Source organism: Eptatretus burgeri, chromosome 1 (genome assembly GCF_056783735.1).
Source record: "Eptatretus burgeri isolate ZD-2024b chromosome 1, Ebu_testis_v1, whole genome shotgun sequence".
In the NCBI taxonomy this organism is placed as follows: domain Eukaryota; kingdom Metazoa; phylum Chordata; class Myxini; order Myxiniformes; family Myxinidae; genus Eptatretus; species Eptatretus burgeri.
In genome coordinates, this window is record NC_140961.1 from 48,792,806 (window position 1) to 48,810,610 (window position 17,805).

Genomic DNA, 17,805 nt, shown 5'->3' on the forward strand with positions numbered 1-17,805 from the left:
CTTCCGAAAATAGATTTTTTTAAAATGTCAAATGATTATATTTAACCCAAACTAAATGCATTCAAATACGAGAATCCTTTCAAGGAATTTCAATGCAGAAGGTCAAGAAGCCCATAAAGCTTCACAACGGTTTTGTTTTTGTGTACATAGCCGAGGCTCGTGGAAGAGCGAGCACACAGAACGGATCAGGACGTAAAACACGCATGCACGGAGAAGGAAACTCCAAAGAGGAAAAACTGGAAAATTAGGAGGGATTTGGGCGGAGCTAACAAGGTTTTAAAAAAAACCCCAAAAGATCATGGCATTGGATTGGGGATGATCTGACATGGTGGTGAACAGCTGGCTTGAAGACCTGGAGGAAAGAATGAGATTTAAGGGAATGTGGAAGTTGATTCCACAGGTTAGAAAAGGGTGGAACAAATTAGTAGAGGAGAGCAGTGATCCTGGATAAAGGTAGTTTCACCAGAAGAGGGTTTATGGTGGACTAACAATAACAAATGCATTAATGTTTGAATCGGCAAGAACGATTATGAATTTTTAGCAGCGTCTCACGTAGCGAAAGCTGCTCTAAGAACGCTCGGCGTTGTTCTTCTTGTTCTTGTTCTTGTGAAAACAAAACCTTTATATTCGGACTCGGCTCTTTTATATACACGATCCGGATCTCCGTAAATACTAAGCACTTCTACACATCCTCGCATTGAGGGTGCCTTTTGAGAGTGTCTATCATGAACTTTTAAATATATTCGGACATTTGCTTTGAAGTTTCGAAAAGTTCACGTTATAATTTAAAGATTATTCCATTTAATGTATTGTAAATTCGTAAATACATTATTCATTTTGTAAATACACTATATTTCGTAAATACACTATGATGGGTCTCGCTATTGGCTTAATCAAGGCACGTGACAAAATATCGGAAAGTTGTTTTTTTTTGTTGTTTTTTAGCCGACAAAACCTTTAGGACGCTGCTCTTGGACACATTTGTCCTTGTTTTTATTTGGAGAGCGCAATCTCTTGATGCTAGGTGGACATGTGGGCAAAGATCTTGTGTGCAGCTTAATGAATTCTTAGGACACTGAAGGATATATTTTCCTTTTGGGCTTACAAATTAACCGAATTATTGGTTCACGAGCACCAGCCAGAGTGACCACTATATTGGATTCGCTAGAAATGCTGGATATCCCTTATTGTCTGGTTGTGTGTGTGTGTGTGTGTGTGTGTGTGTGTGTGTGTGTGTGTGTGTGTGTGTGTGTGTGTGTGTGTGTGTGTGTGTGTGTGTGTGTGTGTGTAACGCGAGGCTCCACAGCACGAACCAGCGAACCAATTTCGATGAAACTTTGCCAACAGGTGCCATATGGTCTGGGAATGTGGGCGTTTGAATTTCGTTGCCTAGCAACCACCCGTTGCTGTGCAGAGGCCAAAAAACCGCGTACAGTATTTTCAATACTTGTCCTTCAGTTTTGAATGTAGAGAAACGAGACTTCGGAATTAAACACTTCGAGATATTTATAAAATTTTACTCAAGCTGATTTTTGATTGAGGTTATATTTTTCAAATGGTAGTCCTTCAAAAATCGGGTGTCTATTTACCGTCATTTTTTATGAGGGGCTTAGGAAAGTGGACGTGGTTGATGAAAAGTGGGAGTGGCGTAGGAAAGTGGGAGTGGTGTCGGAAAATGAAAAATATTGTGTGGCTCAGGAGGAGTGGTTAAACAAGGGAATTGAGAGAAGCTTATCAGGTTTTCCGTGTGTGTGTGTGTGTGTGTGTGTGTGTGTGTGTGTGTGTGTGTGTGTGTGTGTGTGTGTGTGTGTGTGTGTGTGTGTGTGTGTGTGTGTGCGTGTGTGCGTGTGTGTGTGTGTGTGTGTGTGTGTGTCTGCAACGCGAGGCTCTACAGCACATACCAGCAAACAAATTATTTTTCAAATGGTAGTCCTTCAAAAATAGGGTGTCTACCGTCATTTTTGATGAAGAGTGCCAGTTGGCAAAATACGCAATAGGAAAAATCTTGCCAGGCAGAGGAACAATTAATTGTATGTGAACCAATACGTCTTGGCAATGAATCTTCGTCGGTGGATCGGTCAGAATGAAAAGCCTCGTATCCAGCGCTTCGATCCTAGCGAATCCCTTGTCGCCTACGGGCTTGTTCGTTATGTCTGTCTGTCTGTCTGTCCAGAGCATAACTCCGTGGACTTTGATCCGATCTTGATGAAACTTGGTTATGTGCAACTGCTCGATATCAATATGTAGTTGCGTTTTCCTGGATGAGGGTGTGCGACGCCCATTGTGGGCAAAGCCACGCCCCCCAAAAATAGCCATTTTTAGGGGGTAGTCGGATTAAAAAAAATATCTTCTCCGAGGGAATTGACTGAATGGAATGGATTCTTCGGTATTTGAATAGCAAAATGAATGATCTAAAATTTGTCGTTGTCCGATTTTTCATTTTCGTCCCAAGGTCAAGCACTTAGAAAATTGCGAATTTTGACATAAAAATCATACGACCGCCCAAACTTTGAGAGCTTGGATGACAATATTTTTTGTGCATAATCTTGAGGTCATTCCCCACCTAAAGTCTTGAAAGCATTTTGCTCTATCTCGAACACCTTGCCCGTGGCGCCCCCTTCAAGTTTGTTTTTACGCCGATTTCATCAAAGTATGGATAATCCGAGGAGTGCGAAATGCCATATTGCCGATATGACGTTATATTGTTCCTGGAATGTTGCAGAGGAAGTTTTGCACCAAAGGTCATAATCCTTGACCTTTGACCTTTAACGGCCACAAAGGTCAAATTTTCAAAGTTGTGGGAATCGAACCGGGTTTTCGACCTTCTTCGACAAACTCCAATAAGCTATAGCACGTATCCTGTTTCCTTATTTTAATGTCCACAACATTGTTTTGTGACCTTTAAAGGTTATGCAAAGGTCAAATTTTGAAAGTTGTTGAATGAAACCGGGTTTTCGACATTTTGCAGCTATTAACCTGTCACCCGTCCAACATCATGTTATATAACTTGGGCAAAAATTATCACATTGTCTCATCCTTGACTTCTGAAACAAAATACATCGTCAAATACCACTCGCGAATCATTGTTTTCTTCAGACTTGTTGTTTATAGATTGTTGTTTATTAAGAAATAACAATTATTTAAAATATTTCTTTGTGCTTTGTTTAGAAAAGCAATATGGTGTAAAGTTTTGTGTTCTTTCTTTGTGCAGTTGATCAATTATTTTTTTAAATATACATCTTGTTCATGTTGCATAACGAGTTAATAATAATACTAGATACTAGAGCAAAGTCGATAGCATGCCATCGCAAATCCCCACGCTTCCCATCTAAAGCAAAGTTGAAAGATGACAAAAAGTTCCACCAAGGAATGAATGACCAAATATCAAATAGAGTTTAAAAAAAAAACTTTTTTCTTCAGTTTTCACCCTTGCGACCCTAAGTTCCCACCTCTTGAAGCATAAACCGGGGTTAAAATCCCCCCCCCCCCCAAAAAATCGTTGCATATTTTGTGCATCCCCCCAATGTTGATTTATCCCTGATCTCGGCGTGTGTCATTTGATGGATTGGTTCCATAAACTGATCGGCTGAAATTTGGTTGAAGCATCTGTTGCTTCTCTTCATCACAAAGTTCCCTGCACTGAGCGTGGCATGGACTTTTGGAGTCGTCTCCGTCAGATAACCCTTTCGTATCAACCAGGCCGACATGACCCACATGTTGCATAATTTGTGTGATCATAGATCATCAGCCATGGCAACATTGCAGCAAATGAGTCTAGGTGTAGAGGGCATTCCCCATCTTGCTGTGCCCTTATAAAGTCCATACAGATAAGGTTTTCAAGCATTCTCACATGTGTTTTCCATAGCATGAAGTTTGGGGTTTAACAGTATTCTTCATGAAAGTTATTCATACATCCACTGAACTGCTCACCCAACATTTTTGCTGGTTTGTCCATGTCAGTACAGAGTTCTTCTTCAAAAAAATAAAAAACACAAAAACTTTGCTCGATCTCGAACACCTTGCCTCGAACACCTCTATCTCTATCTCTATCGATCGAACACCTCTATCTCGAACACCTTCTTGAAAGTGCTGAGTAACACACATTGCACAATATTCTTAAGGTACAGGTCATTGTATTCACAAGCGTGTTCAGCCAGTCAAGGAATGAACTTTGGCCATTTGATAAGCCACAGTGCTGCTTCACATGTCAGCAAGGAATTCTGCTTCAATGTGCGTTTCCTTCCAGTATAATCTCCTAAACACACCTGATGAATTCTACCTTCAAATCATCAAGTCTGGCATGTTTCACATGTCGGAAAAACAGCTTTCGGATTAATGAAACCCACATGGAGCTACCTCATATGAGAAAGATCACATCTTTGAGCCAGCTATGGCTTGGGGCACATCAGCTGTGATGATGGTGTGCTTCCGACTTGCTGCTTTAGGTGTGTGTGTGTTTATGTGCGTGTGTGTGCGTGTATATGTGTTTAAGTGCGTGTATGTGCGTGTATATGTGTTTATGTGCGTGTGTGTGCGTGTATATGTGTTTAAGTGCGTGTATGTGTGTGTGTGTTTATGTGCGTGTATGTGCGTGTATATGTGTGTGCATGTGCGTGTATGTGTGTGTATGTGTGTGTATATGTGTATTTATGTGCGTGTATGTGTGTTTATGTGCGTGTATGTGTGCATCTGAGTATGTGTGTATGTGTGTATGCAAGTGTATGCGAGTGTATGCGAGTGCATGCGAGTGTATGCGAGTGTATGTGCGTGCATGTGTGTATATGCGAGTGTATGTGAGTGTATGTGTGTATATGCGAGTGTATGTGCGTGTATATGTGTGTATGTGAGTACATGTGCGTGTATGTGAGTGTATGTGTGTATATGCGAGTGTATGTGAGTGCATGTGCGTGTATGTGAGTGCATGTGTGTGTATGTGTGTATGTGAGTGTATGTGCGTGATTGGTATGCCCATACTCGGATTTCAGAAGGTGGAACGGAGTCCTCCCACGGCTCGAAGTATCCACCTCCGGTTCGGGGAGGGGGGGGTGTGGGGGATCACGATTCATGGACAAAGCTGTGAAGATTTTATTCCTTGTTCTCAAAGTTTCGTTCCGAGGGTTCTTTTCAGGCTCGTCACTGAACCTCGGACAGCTTCCATGTGCAATTCGTTTGTCATTCCCAAGGAAGGATGTTTCTAAGATCCTCGTAAGGGAGAGGTGCGTGTGTGGTGTGATGTGGTGTGAATGTAAATGTCCATCGGCCTTTAACCCTGATCGATTATCTTTGAAACTCGATTTATATGCTTCAGCACGTCTGAAATAATGAATTCCCTGCACAACAAATGCATCATGAGATGAAATTAATCGTTAAACACGAAGACCCACCTTTTCATTGATACAGTCACCACAACGTTCCTTCAAACGAATATCCGTTTTAGCCCTGAGCATGCTGATTGGCTTATCGTGTTTCCAACACCGCGTTCTGATTGGATGAATGTTTCGAAAACTGCGACCTGAGTGGCTAATTGTAAAGCAACGTCACATTTCTGGATGAAACGCCGGAGATCGTAAATTATAAAAGAATAATTTTTGAAACTACATAATGGAATTTGCATTCGCAGACTAATTAGTAAACTGCACACAAGTAAACCATTAGGAAAATAATGTGGTTTTATTTGAAAACGGTGAGCGGGAGAAACTATTTTCTAGCTAGTAGATAGACACACTGAATAAATATTATGTTATTAACCGTTTATACAATCAGGTTTTATTCAAAATAAAGTGAAAGTGTGATCCGAAGAAGAAATAGTATTGTCAACATGAAAATTGAGAACAAAAGAAAAAATAATATCGTCACAAGCGGCGGTTTTGCAGTTTTTCTGTCAGACTGGACGTGGCGTTCACGCGTTCGAACCTCAAGAATTCACCCATTGGTTTATGCTGTGCACGTGACCTGTGTCGTCACCACATAAGAAAATGTACACTTTAAATTATATTCCCAAGAATAAACACAGGAAAAGTCGAACTTATCAAATGGAAACAACCGGGGTCACGGCCTCAGCAATTCAAGGCAGAACAAGTAAAAAAAAACATCAACTTGAGGCGTTAATATCTCGGGAAACCGACCGGAGAACGAGGTCAATCAACCAACGTACTCACGAAGGGAGCGTGTTAGTGGGCCTCGGGCCTAGGCGGTCAAGAAAGGTCTTCAGTCCATGAACGAGCGAGTGTGCAGCAGCTGTTCGCTCAAACCACTGAGGGTTTCCCGTGCCATATTGCACGATCCCCCAAAAACGTTAGATGACCCCGTTCGAATTCTTCTTCTTCTCCTGTGTAATTTAATTAATCGCTATAGTTGGACTCGTGATGAATGCATTTGTAAACCGAAACACGTTGCACGTGGGCTTAAACATTGTTGGGATTATTTACACACCGCACTGGTTCGCAAATGAAAACTTATCCCTCTTCTGAGCAGCAGGTGGTCATCAAATGGTCCTTCGCTGTTGAAGCAGTTCTGGGTGGAGGATCATGGGGGGGGTGGAGGATCATGGGGGGGGGGGTGGAGGATCATGGGGGGGGTGGAGGATCATGGGGTGGGGGTGGAGGATCATGGGGGGGTGGAGGATCATGAGGGGAGGGTGGAGGATCATGAGGGGGTGGAGGATCATGGGTGGGGGTGGAGGATCATGGGGGGGGTGGAGGATCATGAGGGGGGTGGAGGATCATGGGTGGGGGTGGAGGATCATGGGGGTGTGGAGGATCATGGAGGGGGGTGGAGGGTCATGGGGGTGTGGAGGATCATGGAGGGGGTGTGGAGGATCATGGGGGGTGTGGAGGATCATGGGGGGTGTGGAGGATCATGGGGGGGGGTGTGGAGGATCATGGGGGGATGGAGGATCATGGGGGTGGGTGGAGGACTGGGGGGAGGGTGGAGGGGTCATGGGGGGGGGGAAACCTAAACGTAGGTGGGACCTGTAATGTACTTGATAAACAGGGATGAAGGTTCTGAAGTGGAAACAACAGGTACCTTGGCGGGTCACATGACTCTTAACCACACCCCGGTGCACCTATGTGTGCATGCATCATCATAAACTGCACTGATACATGTCAGGACCACATGGCCGTTTGTTGGTGGCAGTCTTCATGACCCACATTGAACGAAGATCTTCTTTGGCCTGGAGGCCATCATATGGGTTGTTACGACCGAGCCCTCGGGTAGAGGGCTCGGGGAAGCGTCTTGTTCCGGAGGTCCGAATCGACGTTCTCGGGAGACCAATACGTACCCCGTGTGCGGTCGCGCTGTATCAGCAATCAGATGTGACCGAGCGACGTTAACATCCTCATGCTGATGCCAATTCAAACACCCCACTCTTCAACGCACAGTATCGTATGTAAGTCCAAAAATGTAATGCAAAATTCAAAACAGAGGAATAAATTCAAATGTTTTACTCAGGACACAAAACACAGGGTAAACCACCAACCAATGAATAGACCATGTTACAAAAAATATTTTAAAAAGGAATGCAATAAAACATATTCATTGATAATAATTAAGAAATTAAAGGACAGGCACCAAGACAAAATGAATAAGACAATTCCACCACGTACCAGGGATCCCGAGCTAATCCCAAGGGAAAAAGGGGGAGGGGAGGTAAAGCAAAATAATATTTGCCAAGATATATAGAAAATAATCTGTAAAGGAGAAAGGTGGGGGGGGGAGGAAGAGGCAGAAGAAGAAGAAGAAGCAGAAGAAGAGGAAGAAGAAGAAGAGGTGGAAGCAGAAGAAGTGACAGAAGAAGAAGAATCAGAAGAAGAGGCAGAAGAGGCAGAAGAGGCAGAAGAGGCAGAAGAGGCAGAAGAAGAAGAGACAGAAGAGACAGAAGAAGAAGAAGAAGAAGAGACAGAAGAAGAAGAAGAAGAAGAAGAAGAAGAGAGAGAAGAAGAACCTCAGAAGAAGTGTGGACCTCAAATATCCGGGGCCTTCGCTCAAACCTTTCAGATCTTTCCATACAGGTTGCCACTGACAAACCAGACATTATCTGCCTAACAGAAACTTTCCTCTCCCAAGACGTGTCTGACTCCCAAGTATCTCTCCCTGGCTACTCCCTCTTACGGTATGACAGACCTGAGCCTCGTCCTGGTGGAGGTGTTGCTCTCTTCATCAAAGACTCTATTCCTCACTCTCCCTGCACTGCTCTCACTCCCCCACACCCCCAGGAATACCTCTGGCTTCGGCTTCCCTCCACTCCCACCTCATGTATATATGTGTACTGTACCGTCCACCGAACAGTGATGACTCCATCTACACCTCACTATCCGAAAACATGGACCATCTTCTATCTTCTCATCCAAACTCTCTCTTCCTCTTATGTGGTGACTTCAATTGTCATCACGCCAGTTGGCTCGGTGTGGGTACCTCTCTCACCTGCCATGGGACATCAGCAAAAGCTTTCTGTGACTCATTGGGACTGACTCAATCGGTCAACTTCCCGACCCGGATCTCAACCAATGGTACTCCATCTCTTCTGGATCTGATTTTGACAAATTTCCCTGACAATATCTGCTGCTCTTCCTTCGCTCCAATTGGTTCTTCTGACCACGTCCTTGTTAAAGTGGACATCTCTCTGGCTGTTATTAGAGAACCACCTCACCGCCGTCGAGTCTGGCATTTCACTCAAGCCGACTGGCAGGGTCTCCGAGCAGCCATCAAACTTACAGACTGGTCTCCTATCACTACTTTCTCAAACATCAACTCATCCTGGGAATTCTTTCAAAGAAACTTGCTCTCCCTCATGCACAGATTTATCCCCTCTCGTGTTCAGTTGTCTTACCCTTCCTCCCGCCCTTGGTTTACTGAAGCTTGTGGCGAGGCAGTTGTCCTGAAACAACTTGCCTTTGCCTCATGGAAAGCAAACCCAACTGAGGGCAATCTCAGTTCTTTCCACAAAGCTCGGAACAAGTGTGTAGCTACCCTCAGGAGAGCCAGAAAATAACATCTTTCTCATCTCAAGTCTGAACTCTCAAACCTCTCTCCCTCCTCAAAATCCTGGTGGCGTTTAATCAAACCTGTTTCTGGTGTATGTTCCCCCTCCATCCCCTCCCTTACCTCAAATGGCCGCACTGCTGATTCCACACGTGATAAAGCTGAATGTCTAAACTCGGTGTTTGCAGCTAAATCTTGTGTCCCAAACCCATCACTATCTCTACCCACTTTACCCAGTCGCACCCAACTGTCCCTGGACTCTGTATCCTTTTCTCCTGACAAGGTGGAGAGCTTGCTTTCAAACCTCGAGTCAGATTCTGCAACCGGTCCAGACGGCATCAGCCCACGTGTCCTCAAAGCCTGCTCTTCTGCTCTTGCTCACCCTCTCTCTGTTCTATTCACCCTCTCATTTTCCCAAGGTCATCTGCCATCTGCTTGGAAATCTGCTAACATCACTGCCCTGCATAAAAAAGGTGCAAAAACAGATCCCTGTAACTACAGACCAATCAGCCTTCTCCCAATCATCAGCAAGGTTATGGAATCCATCATCGCTTCAGACATGAAATCCTTCCTCTTCTCCAATGGCTTGATTTCCAATCATCAATTTGGTTTCAGACCAGGTCACTCTACCCTAGATATGCTGCTACTGCTCTCCCATCAATGGATGGAGGTCCTCAATGCCAGACAGGAAATCCGAGCCGTATCCCTGGACATATCACGTGCTTTTGACACAGTCTGGCACCCTGCCCTACTCACCAAACTCTCTTCCCATGGTATTCAAGGCCATCTCCACTCATGGCTCGCAGACTTCCTCTCCTGTCGCAGTCAACGTGTGGCCCTAAATGGAGTTCTTTCATCCCCTCTTCCTGTGCAGGCTGGAGTTCCTCAAGGTAGCGTTCTGGGCCCTGTTCTTTTTCTGGTTTTCATCAATGATCTCTCGGACTCTCTGGAAAATCCTCTATTTCTCTTTGCCGATGACTCCACCCTCTGCCGTACCATCTGTCATCCCTCAGACCGGCAAGCAGCAGCTTCTTCGCTCACTGCAGATCTGGATAAAATCACAAACTGGTCCAACACGTGGAACATGTCTTTCAATCCACACAAATCTCACACTCTCACTATGTCTCTTCGAAAGGACCGTTTACAAAACCCCCCCATCCACTTTCTCAACAATCCTCTGGAAGAAGTCTTTTCTTTCAAGCTTCTGGGTCTCACTATCTGCTATGACCTTTCCTGGGAAAGTCACATTTCCAACCTTGCCTCAAAAGCCAGTCGCCGACTGGGAATCCTCCGTCGTGCAAAGTCCTTCCTCGGCCCTCTTGAGCTCCTGACCACTTACAAAGCTTTTGTCCGTAGCCTGATGGAGTACTGCTCTCCCCTCTGGGCTGGTGCTCCTGCCTCCCACCTTTCTCGACTTCACGCTGTCGAAACCAGGGCTTTTAAGATCATTGGCATCTCCCGCAATGAAGCTGAGTCTTTGGGCCTCTCACTCAATCACCGCAGGTTGGTCGGTGGTCTTTCTGTCTTCTACCGACTCCTCTCCAGCCTTGCCCCCCCTGCTCTCTCTGTGATTTGTCCCAACCACATTTCCACAGGGCGCTCAAGGTCCGCCAACAACCCCCTTCTGGTAAAACTACCAAAATCACGAATCACTGCTCATCTTCACTCTTTCATTCCTCTTTTTTCCCACCTTTGGAATAAACTTCCTCACTCCATTCTTTCCCATTCTTCCCTCCAGGCTTTCAAAACAGCTGTTCACCACCACCTCTTATCTTCCCCCATCCAAATCCTCGATCTTTTCTACCCCCGATAATCCACCCAAGCCCACTTCCTTCAATTCTCCTGCTTTCCTTCCTGAAAGTCCCTTTAATGTCCATCTTCCCCTCGCCATGTTCCCCGTCCCATCCCCATCCCTCTCCCTTCCACAGTTCACCTGTGTCTGTTCCCCAATGTTTTGTCCCTTCCACTCCCGCCGCCCCTCTTGTCTCATGCCTCCTTGCTGTGAGTTGTGTGTTCGCTCTCATATGAGCCTCGACCAAGGTATACAAAAAAAAAAAAAAAAAAAAAAAAAAAGAAGAAGAAGAGACAGAAGAAGAAGAAGAAGAAGAAGAGACAGAAGAAGAAGAAGAAGAAGAGACAGAAGAAGAAGAAGAAGAGACAGAAGAAGAAGAAGAAGAAGAAGAGACAGAAGAAGAAGAGACAGAAGAAGAGACAGAAGAAGAGACAGAAGAAGAAGAAGAGACAGAAGAGACAGAAGAGACAGAAGAAGAAGAAGAAGAAGAAGAAGAAGAAGAAGAAGAAGAAGAAGAAGAAGAAGAAGAAGAATTCAGGCCTATTTGAGTTGACGTTTAAATAAGAACAGAGTTCAATTTGTTCGACCACTTTATTAGCGTGGAACGACAATAATCAAACAAGTATTGAACAGGTTGAAACACCCACAACATCCCTGGCTCCGGGTCAGGCTGCGCATGCGCACTGGCACAGGGGACCGTCGATATGTGGAAGTACCGTAAAGTACAATGTTCTCTATCTCCCTCCGAGTCTTTATTATGTTAATAGATAAAGGCTGAGAAAATATTAAGTTTAATGAATGAACAAAAGTTTATATCGCCCATCGTGTGACTATTCCATGGAGTAGTCCTTGTGCCAGGCAGGCACGCTGGTCGCTCTGGTGGATCGGCGTTGACCTATTGCTGGTGCTGGTGGTGTCACATCGGGCCCCAGTGGGGATGGGGCTCTCGGGGTTTCAGGGGCCGATGGTGGCGTCTGAAGGATCGCGCGCCTCGGTGTGCCTCGTCCTGGTGCTGCTGGCGTGTCTGAAACGGGTGTCGTCTTGCGCCGGGGTGTGCATACTGACGTCATTGCCGGCGTGGACCCCGTTGGCGTCGCAGATGTCACGGGTTCGCTGTCGAGGTCAGGCAGTTGCGGTGATACAACGGGTGCAGGTACAGTGATGCGGGTTGCTAGATCATCATAGATAGACCGGGGTGGCAGCTGGTCATTGCGAACTGGGCTAAACTTGCGCAGGAATTTCCTGTTCCGAAGTGTGACTCTGCCCGAGCCGTCGATCTTGATCACGTATTGGTCGTGTTGGCGTACCTCCACGATACTGCCTGTCTTGTCCCATTTTTTTGGGTGGAATCCTGTCTGGTTCTGTACGCGGACTTGGTCCCCTACAGCAAGTGGCGGAAGGCGTTTGGTGTGTTCTGCCCAGGTGTCGGCTGTGCGGATATGACGTTTGCGGAGGGTCTCCTCCCTCGCTTTCAGGGTCTCATGCCAAGTGTCGTGCGGTCTGTACTTCCCGGGGATAATTGGGATGAAATCGCGTATCGGGCGGCCGAAGACACACATTGCCGGGGAGATCTTCGTGTCAGGGTCAGGCGTGTTACGATATTGTAGTATCGCTCTCTGCACAGCGTCAGTGTCAAGTTCTCCCTGCGGGCTGGTGTTGTCCGTGATAAGTCGTTTCATTGTCTTAACTCCAATCTCCGCGCGACAGTTGCTGTGAGGGAAGGCCACCGATGACAAGCGGTGGTGTACGCGTCATCTGTGCAGGAATGACCTGGTCTCGGTGGAGGTGAACTCCGGTCCCCCATCCGACGCGAGCTCTTCTGGTGTCCCGTACGTCACGAAGGCGCGACGTAAGTGGTTTATGAGTCCGGCGGCGCCACCCGTCGACTTTGAGATGATCGGCCAGTTCGAGTATCTGTCCACTGTCACAAGGTAGTGTGCACCCCTGTGTACAAAGAAGTCCGAGCACACTGCCTGAAAGGGGTAAACGACCGGAATAGGTGGAGTTGGTGGCGCTCCAGGCTGTGATGGTGCCATCCGGTGGCAGTGTTCGCAGTTTTTCCGAGTGGCGCTGATGTCGGCCGACATGCCTGGCCAGAATACAGAGGATTCTGCGCGGGCGGTCATCATTGATACGCCCTGGTGGGCAGCGTGTAGGGCGCTCAGCACATCGCCGCGGAGTGAGGGTGGTATGACTACTCGGTCCTTGTATAGGATCACTCCATCTGTCGATGTAATGTTCTCGCGGTACTGGTGATAGTCGCGAATTGTCTCTGGCATCTCGATTTTTGAGTCGGGGATGCCGTTCATTGTCATTCCCTCCAATATGTGCATATCGCCATCGCTGCTGGTGGCTTCCCTGACGCGATCCCATGTTACTGATCGCAATGATTCGAGGCCCGCGGCACACCATGCCAGGTTGTCTTCGACGTCGTCGTCATACTCCGGCTCAGTTTGGCGTAGGAGGGACAGGACGTCGGTGTGCGTGCTTGGTTGGAGGTGGGTCGCTATGGTGGCATTGTCATCTGGAAGGTTCATGAGTGGACGTCGCGTGGTGCCAACTGACCTGCGCGACATGGCATCTGCCGCCTTGTTCTTCATGCCCGGGATATGTATGATGCGGAAGCGATAACGCAGGGTCTTCTCCTTGAGGTTCCTGAGGCGGGGGTTGGGTATGTCGTCAAGTGCTCTGTCCGAAAGGAGTTTCAGCAGTGGTTTGTGGTCTACCGCAACGATCAGGTTCTCGCAGCCCAGTACGAAGTAGCGCGCTTTGTCCAAGGCGTCCGCGACTGCGAGAGCCTCGCCCTCTATGGGCGCGTATCTGGATTCTGCCGCGTGTGTAAATCTGCTGCCGACCAGGGTTATTTTCCATCCATCAGTGCAGCAGAATGGTCTAACTGGCACGCATCGGCAGTGCTTTTGAAGCAACCAGAATCCGATTCCCTCCTTCGACCAGTCCGTGGCGATGCATGTTGGCTTAGTTTTGTCAAATATGCGGACACCGTGTTCGATTTCTTGTACGATCACGTCTTTCGACTCGCGGAATATGTCCTCTAACTCCATGGACCACTGGAAGCGTTCTCCACTTTTCAGGAGCTTCCGGAATGGCTGCATTCGTTCGGCCATACTAAAGGCGTATGCCACCTGGTTGACAAGCCCGAACCACGATCTGACGTCGGTGATGTTACGCGGTTGTGGGAAATCGTGGATTGCTTCCAGGTAGCGGCTGCACGGTCGCACGTCGGTCATGGTGATGGTGAAGCCCGCGAAGTCCACCGTGGGTGCGCTGAAGACAAACTTCTCCGGGTTGAGGATGATTCCATTCCGGCCGCATATATCCAGCCATTGGACCGCCTGGAAGTAGCTCCCCTCAATCGTGTCTGACCATAGGAGCGTGTCATCTACGCACTTGGTCTTGTTACCAATGTCCGCGACGATCTCATCGTATCGTCGTGAGTAACCGTCCCCCGATGCCATATACCCTTGTGGGGCAGATAGGTACCGGTAGCGCCCCCATGGAGTGATGAAGGTCGTCTTGTGGCGGTCGTCCCCGTGTAGGCGGACGCTATGGTAACCGTTCCATGCGTCGAATACTGTCTTGCGCTTCCCGTTAGGTACGCGTCTCGCCTGGTGGAACGGGGATTGGGTGTGGTGGGTCTCGCGGAACGCATGCTTGTTCAAGGCCTGAAAGTCGACGGTGCGTCGCGGCTTGCCATTCTTTTTCGCGCAAATTACCATGCGGTGACACCATGTCACCGGCGTGCCGACGGGTACTTCCTCCAACACGCCGAGCCGAACGTCCTGGTCGAGGCCTGCTTTTACCTCATCTTGCCAATGTATGGCCACGGAGATGGGAGTGTGATGGGCAACCGGTGTCGCGTTCTCACTGAGCATAAGACGTAGTGGCGGGCCGGTCATTCTCGGTAGTGGCTGGTGTGGGCACGTGTTGAATGTGCTCTGAGCATACATCCTGAGTAAATGTGACTGTAGTGCCTCTCTGTTGGCCTCGGTCGCTGGCATGGGGAGTGCGGTCGGCTTGGTCGGCGGCTCCGCGCGTCGCGGGCAGTCGCACAATTCCGAGGTTGTCAGATTCACCTCTCCGAGTGTCGGGAATCTGTCCGAGATCATTCCCAGGTCCATGCAGGCCGCGCGGGAGAGGAAGATGCGGTCTGAAGAGTCCGTCACATACGCGATTTGGCGCGTCTCCAATCTCCGAGCGTCATCACTGTTACCGGCGAATCTGACTACCACGGCTCCGAGGATACGAATTCCTCTGTTGTTTGCGGCCTTCATGGTCATGGATACAGGTATGAGGTCCTCGGTACTCAGGCCCATTTGTTGGACGACTTTAATGCCGATCAGGCAGCTCTGGCACCCCGTGTCTGCCATAGCGGGTAGGGTTACCGCGCGGGTGTGTTTCAGGAGGTTAAAACCCAGCGCTTTGTAATCCTCGCGCTTGTTGGTGAGAGTGAGGTTGACGTATAGCTGCGGGTCGGATATGCGTTTCATCCACTTATCGCACATATCATCGTACAGGTGGTGAGCGAGGGGAAGCGTGCGCATTTCGTCCTCTGTGCTGGCCATGGTGACCGTGCATAGCTCGACGAAGGCTGCCGTCTGCTCGTCGTACATCCCGTCGGTCTCCTTAGATGGGGGTCTTGCCGATCGGCCGCCCAGGCACGCCTTGTCGAGGTGATTCTGGCGGTCACACTTCCGGCACTTTTTACCGTATCCGGGGCACTCAGCGCATCTGGCGCGCCATTGAGGCGTTTTGCCGTGGCCCACCTCGCCGCAGTAGATGCATACTCCTTCGGGCTTGGCCTTCCGTTTTTCCGGCCTGGCTCCTACTCTGGCGCGGACGTCCTGTCGCTTTCCCCGCCGATACGAACTACTGATCGCGTCCGTGCTCTGAGTGTCAAGCAGGCGCGATGCCGAGCGTTTTCCAGACTCTTTGGCCTCGATATACTCTATCATGTCCTTTAATGGCATGTCCTGGTTCTTCTCACCGAGTAGGTCAAGTTGTATTGCTTGGTCCGCGATGCCACGGGCAACCACGTTGCGCAATATCTCTTCGGTGAAGTCGTTGACCTGATCGCACCCCGCCTTGGTGCACTTCATTTCATACTTGCACGTGTCCGCCTGCCCCTTGATGCGGGCGTGGAACGACCGGACGGGCTCCTCGTGTCCCTGCCGCATGTTAGACAGGGCCACTCGAGCTACCATCGTGTTCTCCGTCCGGACGGCGAGCGCCTTCATGGCGGCGAGGACGTCTTCTTCATCGCTGCCCACGAGGCTCCGACCCGCCGCGCGAGTGAGGTCCTTTCTCAGCTCCTCCTCACAGTACTCCAGTAGCTGCGCGACTATGTCGGGTCCGACAAGCTTAGTACCTGTTTTGTATTCGCCCCAGCGGGTTATGAAGTACGACCAGGCCTCGCCCGTTCCGGCCAGTGCTATGGAGGGACGCTTGAGTTTCTCCATCTTGGCATTCGAGCTCGCCGCCCTGGGGGCGGCGACGTGCACAGTGGCGTGTATACTCAACATGGCCGCCACCACTGCCGCCTCTGCGTGTGTAGCCATATAGTCACAACCCTCGATCGGGCACTCTGCTTCCACCGGCGCCATAGTAACAGTTATTCTGGAGTAAACGTTCTATTTTCGGTGATGCACACGTGTGTACAGTGTCCTGGGGGTGAAGATTGGGTACAGTACCCGAGAAATCCAAACTCACTGTCGACGTTCTCGTGGTCCGTTTTCACCCAGTCGTGTCCTCCTCAGCACCGACGATCTTTACTCGACCGCATCAAGTTGTTTGATTATAAATAAGAACAGAGTTCAATTTGTTCGACCACTTTATTAGCGTGGAACGACAATAATCAAACAAGTATTGAACAGGTTGAAACACCCACAACACCCCTGGCTCCGGGTCAGGCTGCGCATGCGCACTGGCACAGGGGACCGTCGATACGTGGAATTACCGTAAAGTACAATGTTCTCTAACGTTCCAAAGGCCTCGCCCCATCCACAGACTTACACTTCACCACCACCCTCCTCTCTGGAAAGGTTCTCAAACATTGCCAAATAACAAACCGGAGCAATTCCTGCAACACCTTGAAATCACACGTTGCATCAGGAGGAGGAAACGCTTCTGCTCCCCCTCCGACCACGTGTCCCAGTGAGACTCTCCTCTGCCTCAGTGTCTTCAACACAGATGGTTCCTCCAACAGGCGGCCCTCAGAGGGATCACTCCAATCCTCAACGAGCTCTTACAGGCCAGGTGTCTCATCACACAGGCCAGACACATCCTCCGTTCATTCCCGCCTTTTTCTCTCACCTCTCACTAGCCTTTCTGCCCACTTCTTCTTCTTCAGTTCCTTTTTTACTTTTACTTTTTTTTGAAAATCCACACAGTACCAGCGCATGAGATAATGTGGAGGCCTCGAAAAGAGAACAGAAAGAAGGTGAAGGAAGGTCCCGCAGCAGAACTGAAACAAAAAAAAAGGAAGAAACCCACCTTGAGAACCACAGCAACACCAATGCAACCCCCCCCCCCACCCACCCCCATGAAGGTAACAGGGAAGACTACCCTCCAACCCCTGAGGATTATTCTGCCTCACTTGCCACAAAGCTCATTGATGTAAAGGCCACAACGACAAGTGGTTCTTGGTGCCAACGTTGAAGAACAGGGCCACATGAAAGTAGTCCTTGGAAGTTAACTTGGGGAGGCATGACAAGGGTGAAAGGCAATGGACAGGACAACAGGCACAGGCAAACCAGACTCGGCAGGCATCGCTGTCCGGCCTCTTGGTGCATACGTACCTGAGGGAGGTGGTGGCGGTGCCGGCCAATCTGAGAACGTACTCAGCCCTAACCCAAGCGTTTCCCCGTTAAATCTCATGGGCCAATCCTCATCACGGTCCATGCTCCCCAGTCCAAACCTGTGCCTATTCTACTCTAGCCCCCCTCTTCAAATTGTCCCTACGTCTCCTAACTAGAATGTCTGTGTCTTTGGTTCCCCTCAGTCGGTGCCAATTT

At 48.7% G+C, this 17,805-nt stretch overlaps 1 protein-coding gene across 5 annotated transcripts in view; it reads right to left on the bottom strand.

Moving 5' to 3' along the window:
• LOC147034437 (mitochondrial fission regulator 1-like) overlaps positions 1-6,484 on the bottom strand; it is a 29,054-nt gene extending 22,570 nt beyond the window's left edge. For 2 of the 5 annotated variants that reach the window (XM_085883306.1, XM_085883287.1), the window contains exon 1: positions 5,385-5,535. In XM_085883306.1, coding sequence (XP_085739432.1) covers positions 5,385-5,392 — 8 coding nt within the window. In that variant the 5' untranslated portion in view covers positions 5,393-5,535. Of the gene's footprint in view, positions 1-5,384; positions 5,537-6,154 lie in introns of those variants that run through there. The other 3 variants (XM_085883316.1, XM_085883311.1, XM_085883297.1) reach the window with 3 other exon arrangements.
• Between the last annotated feature and the right edge of the window lie 11,321 nt (positions 6,485-17,805).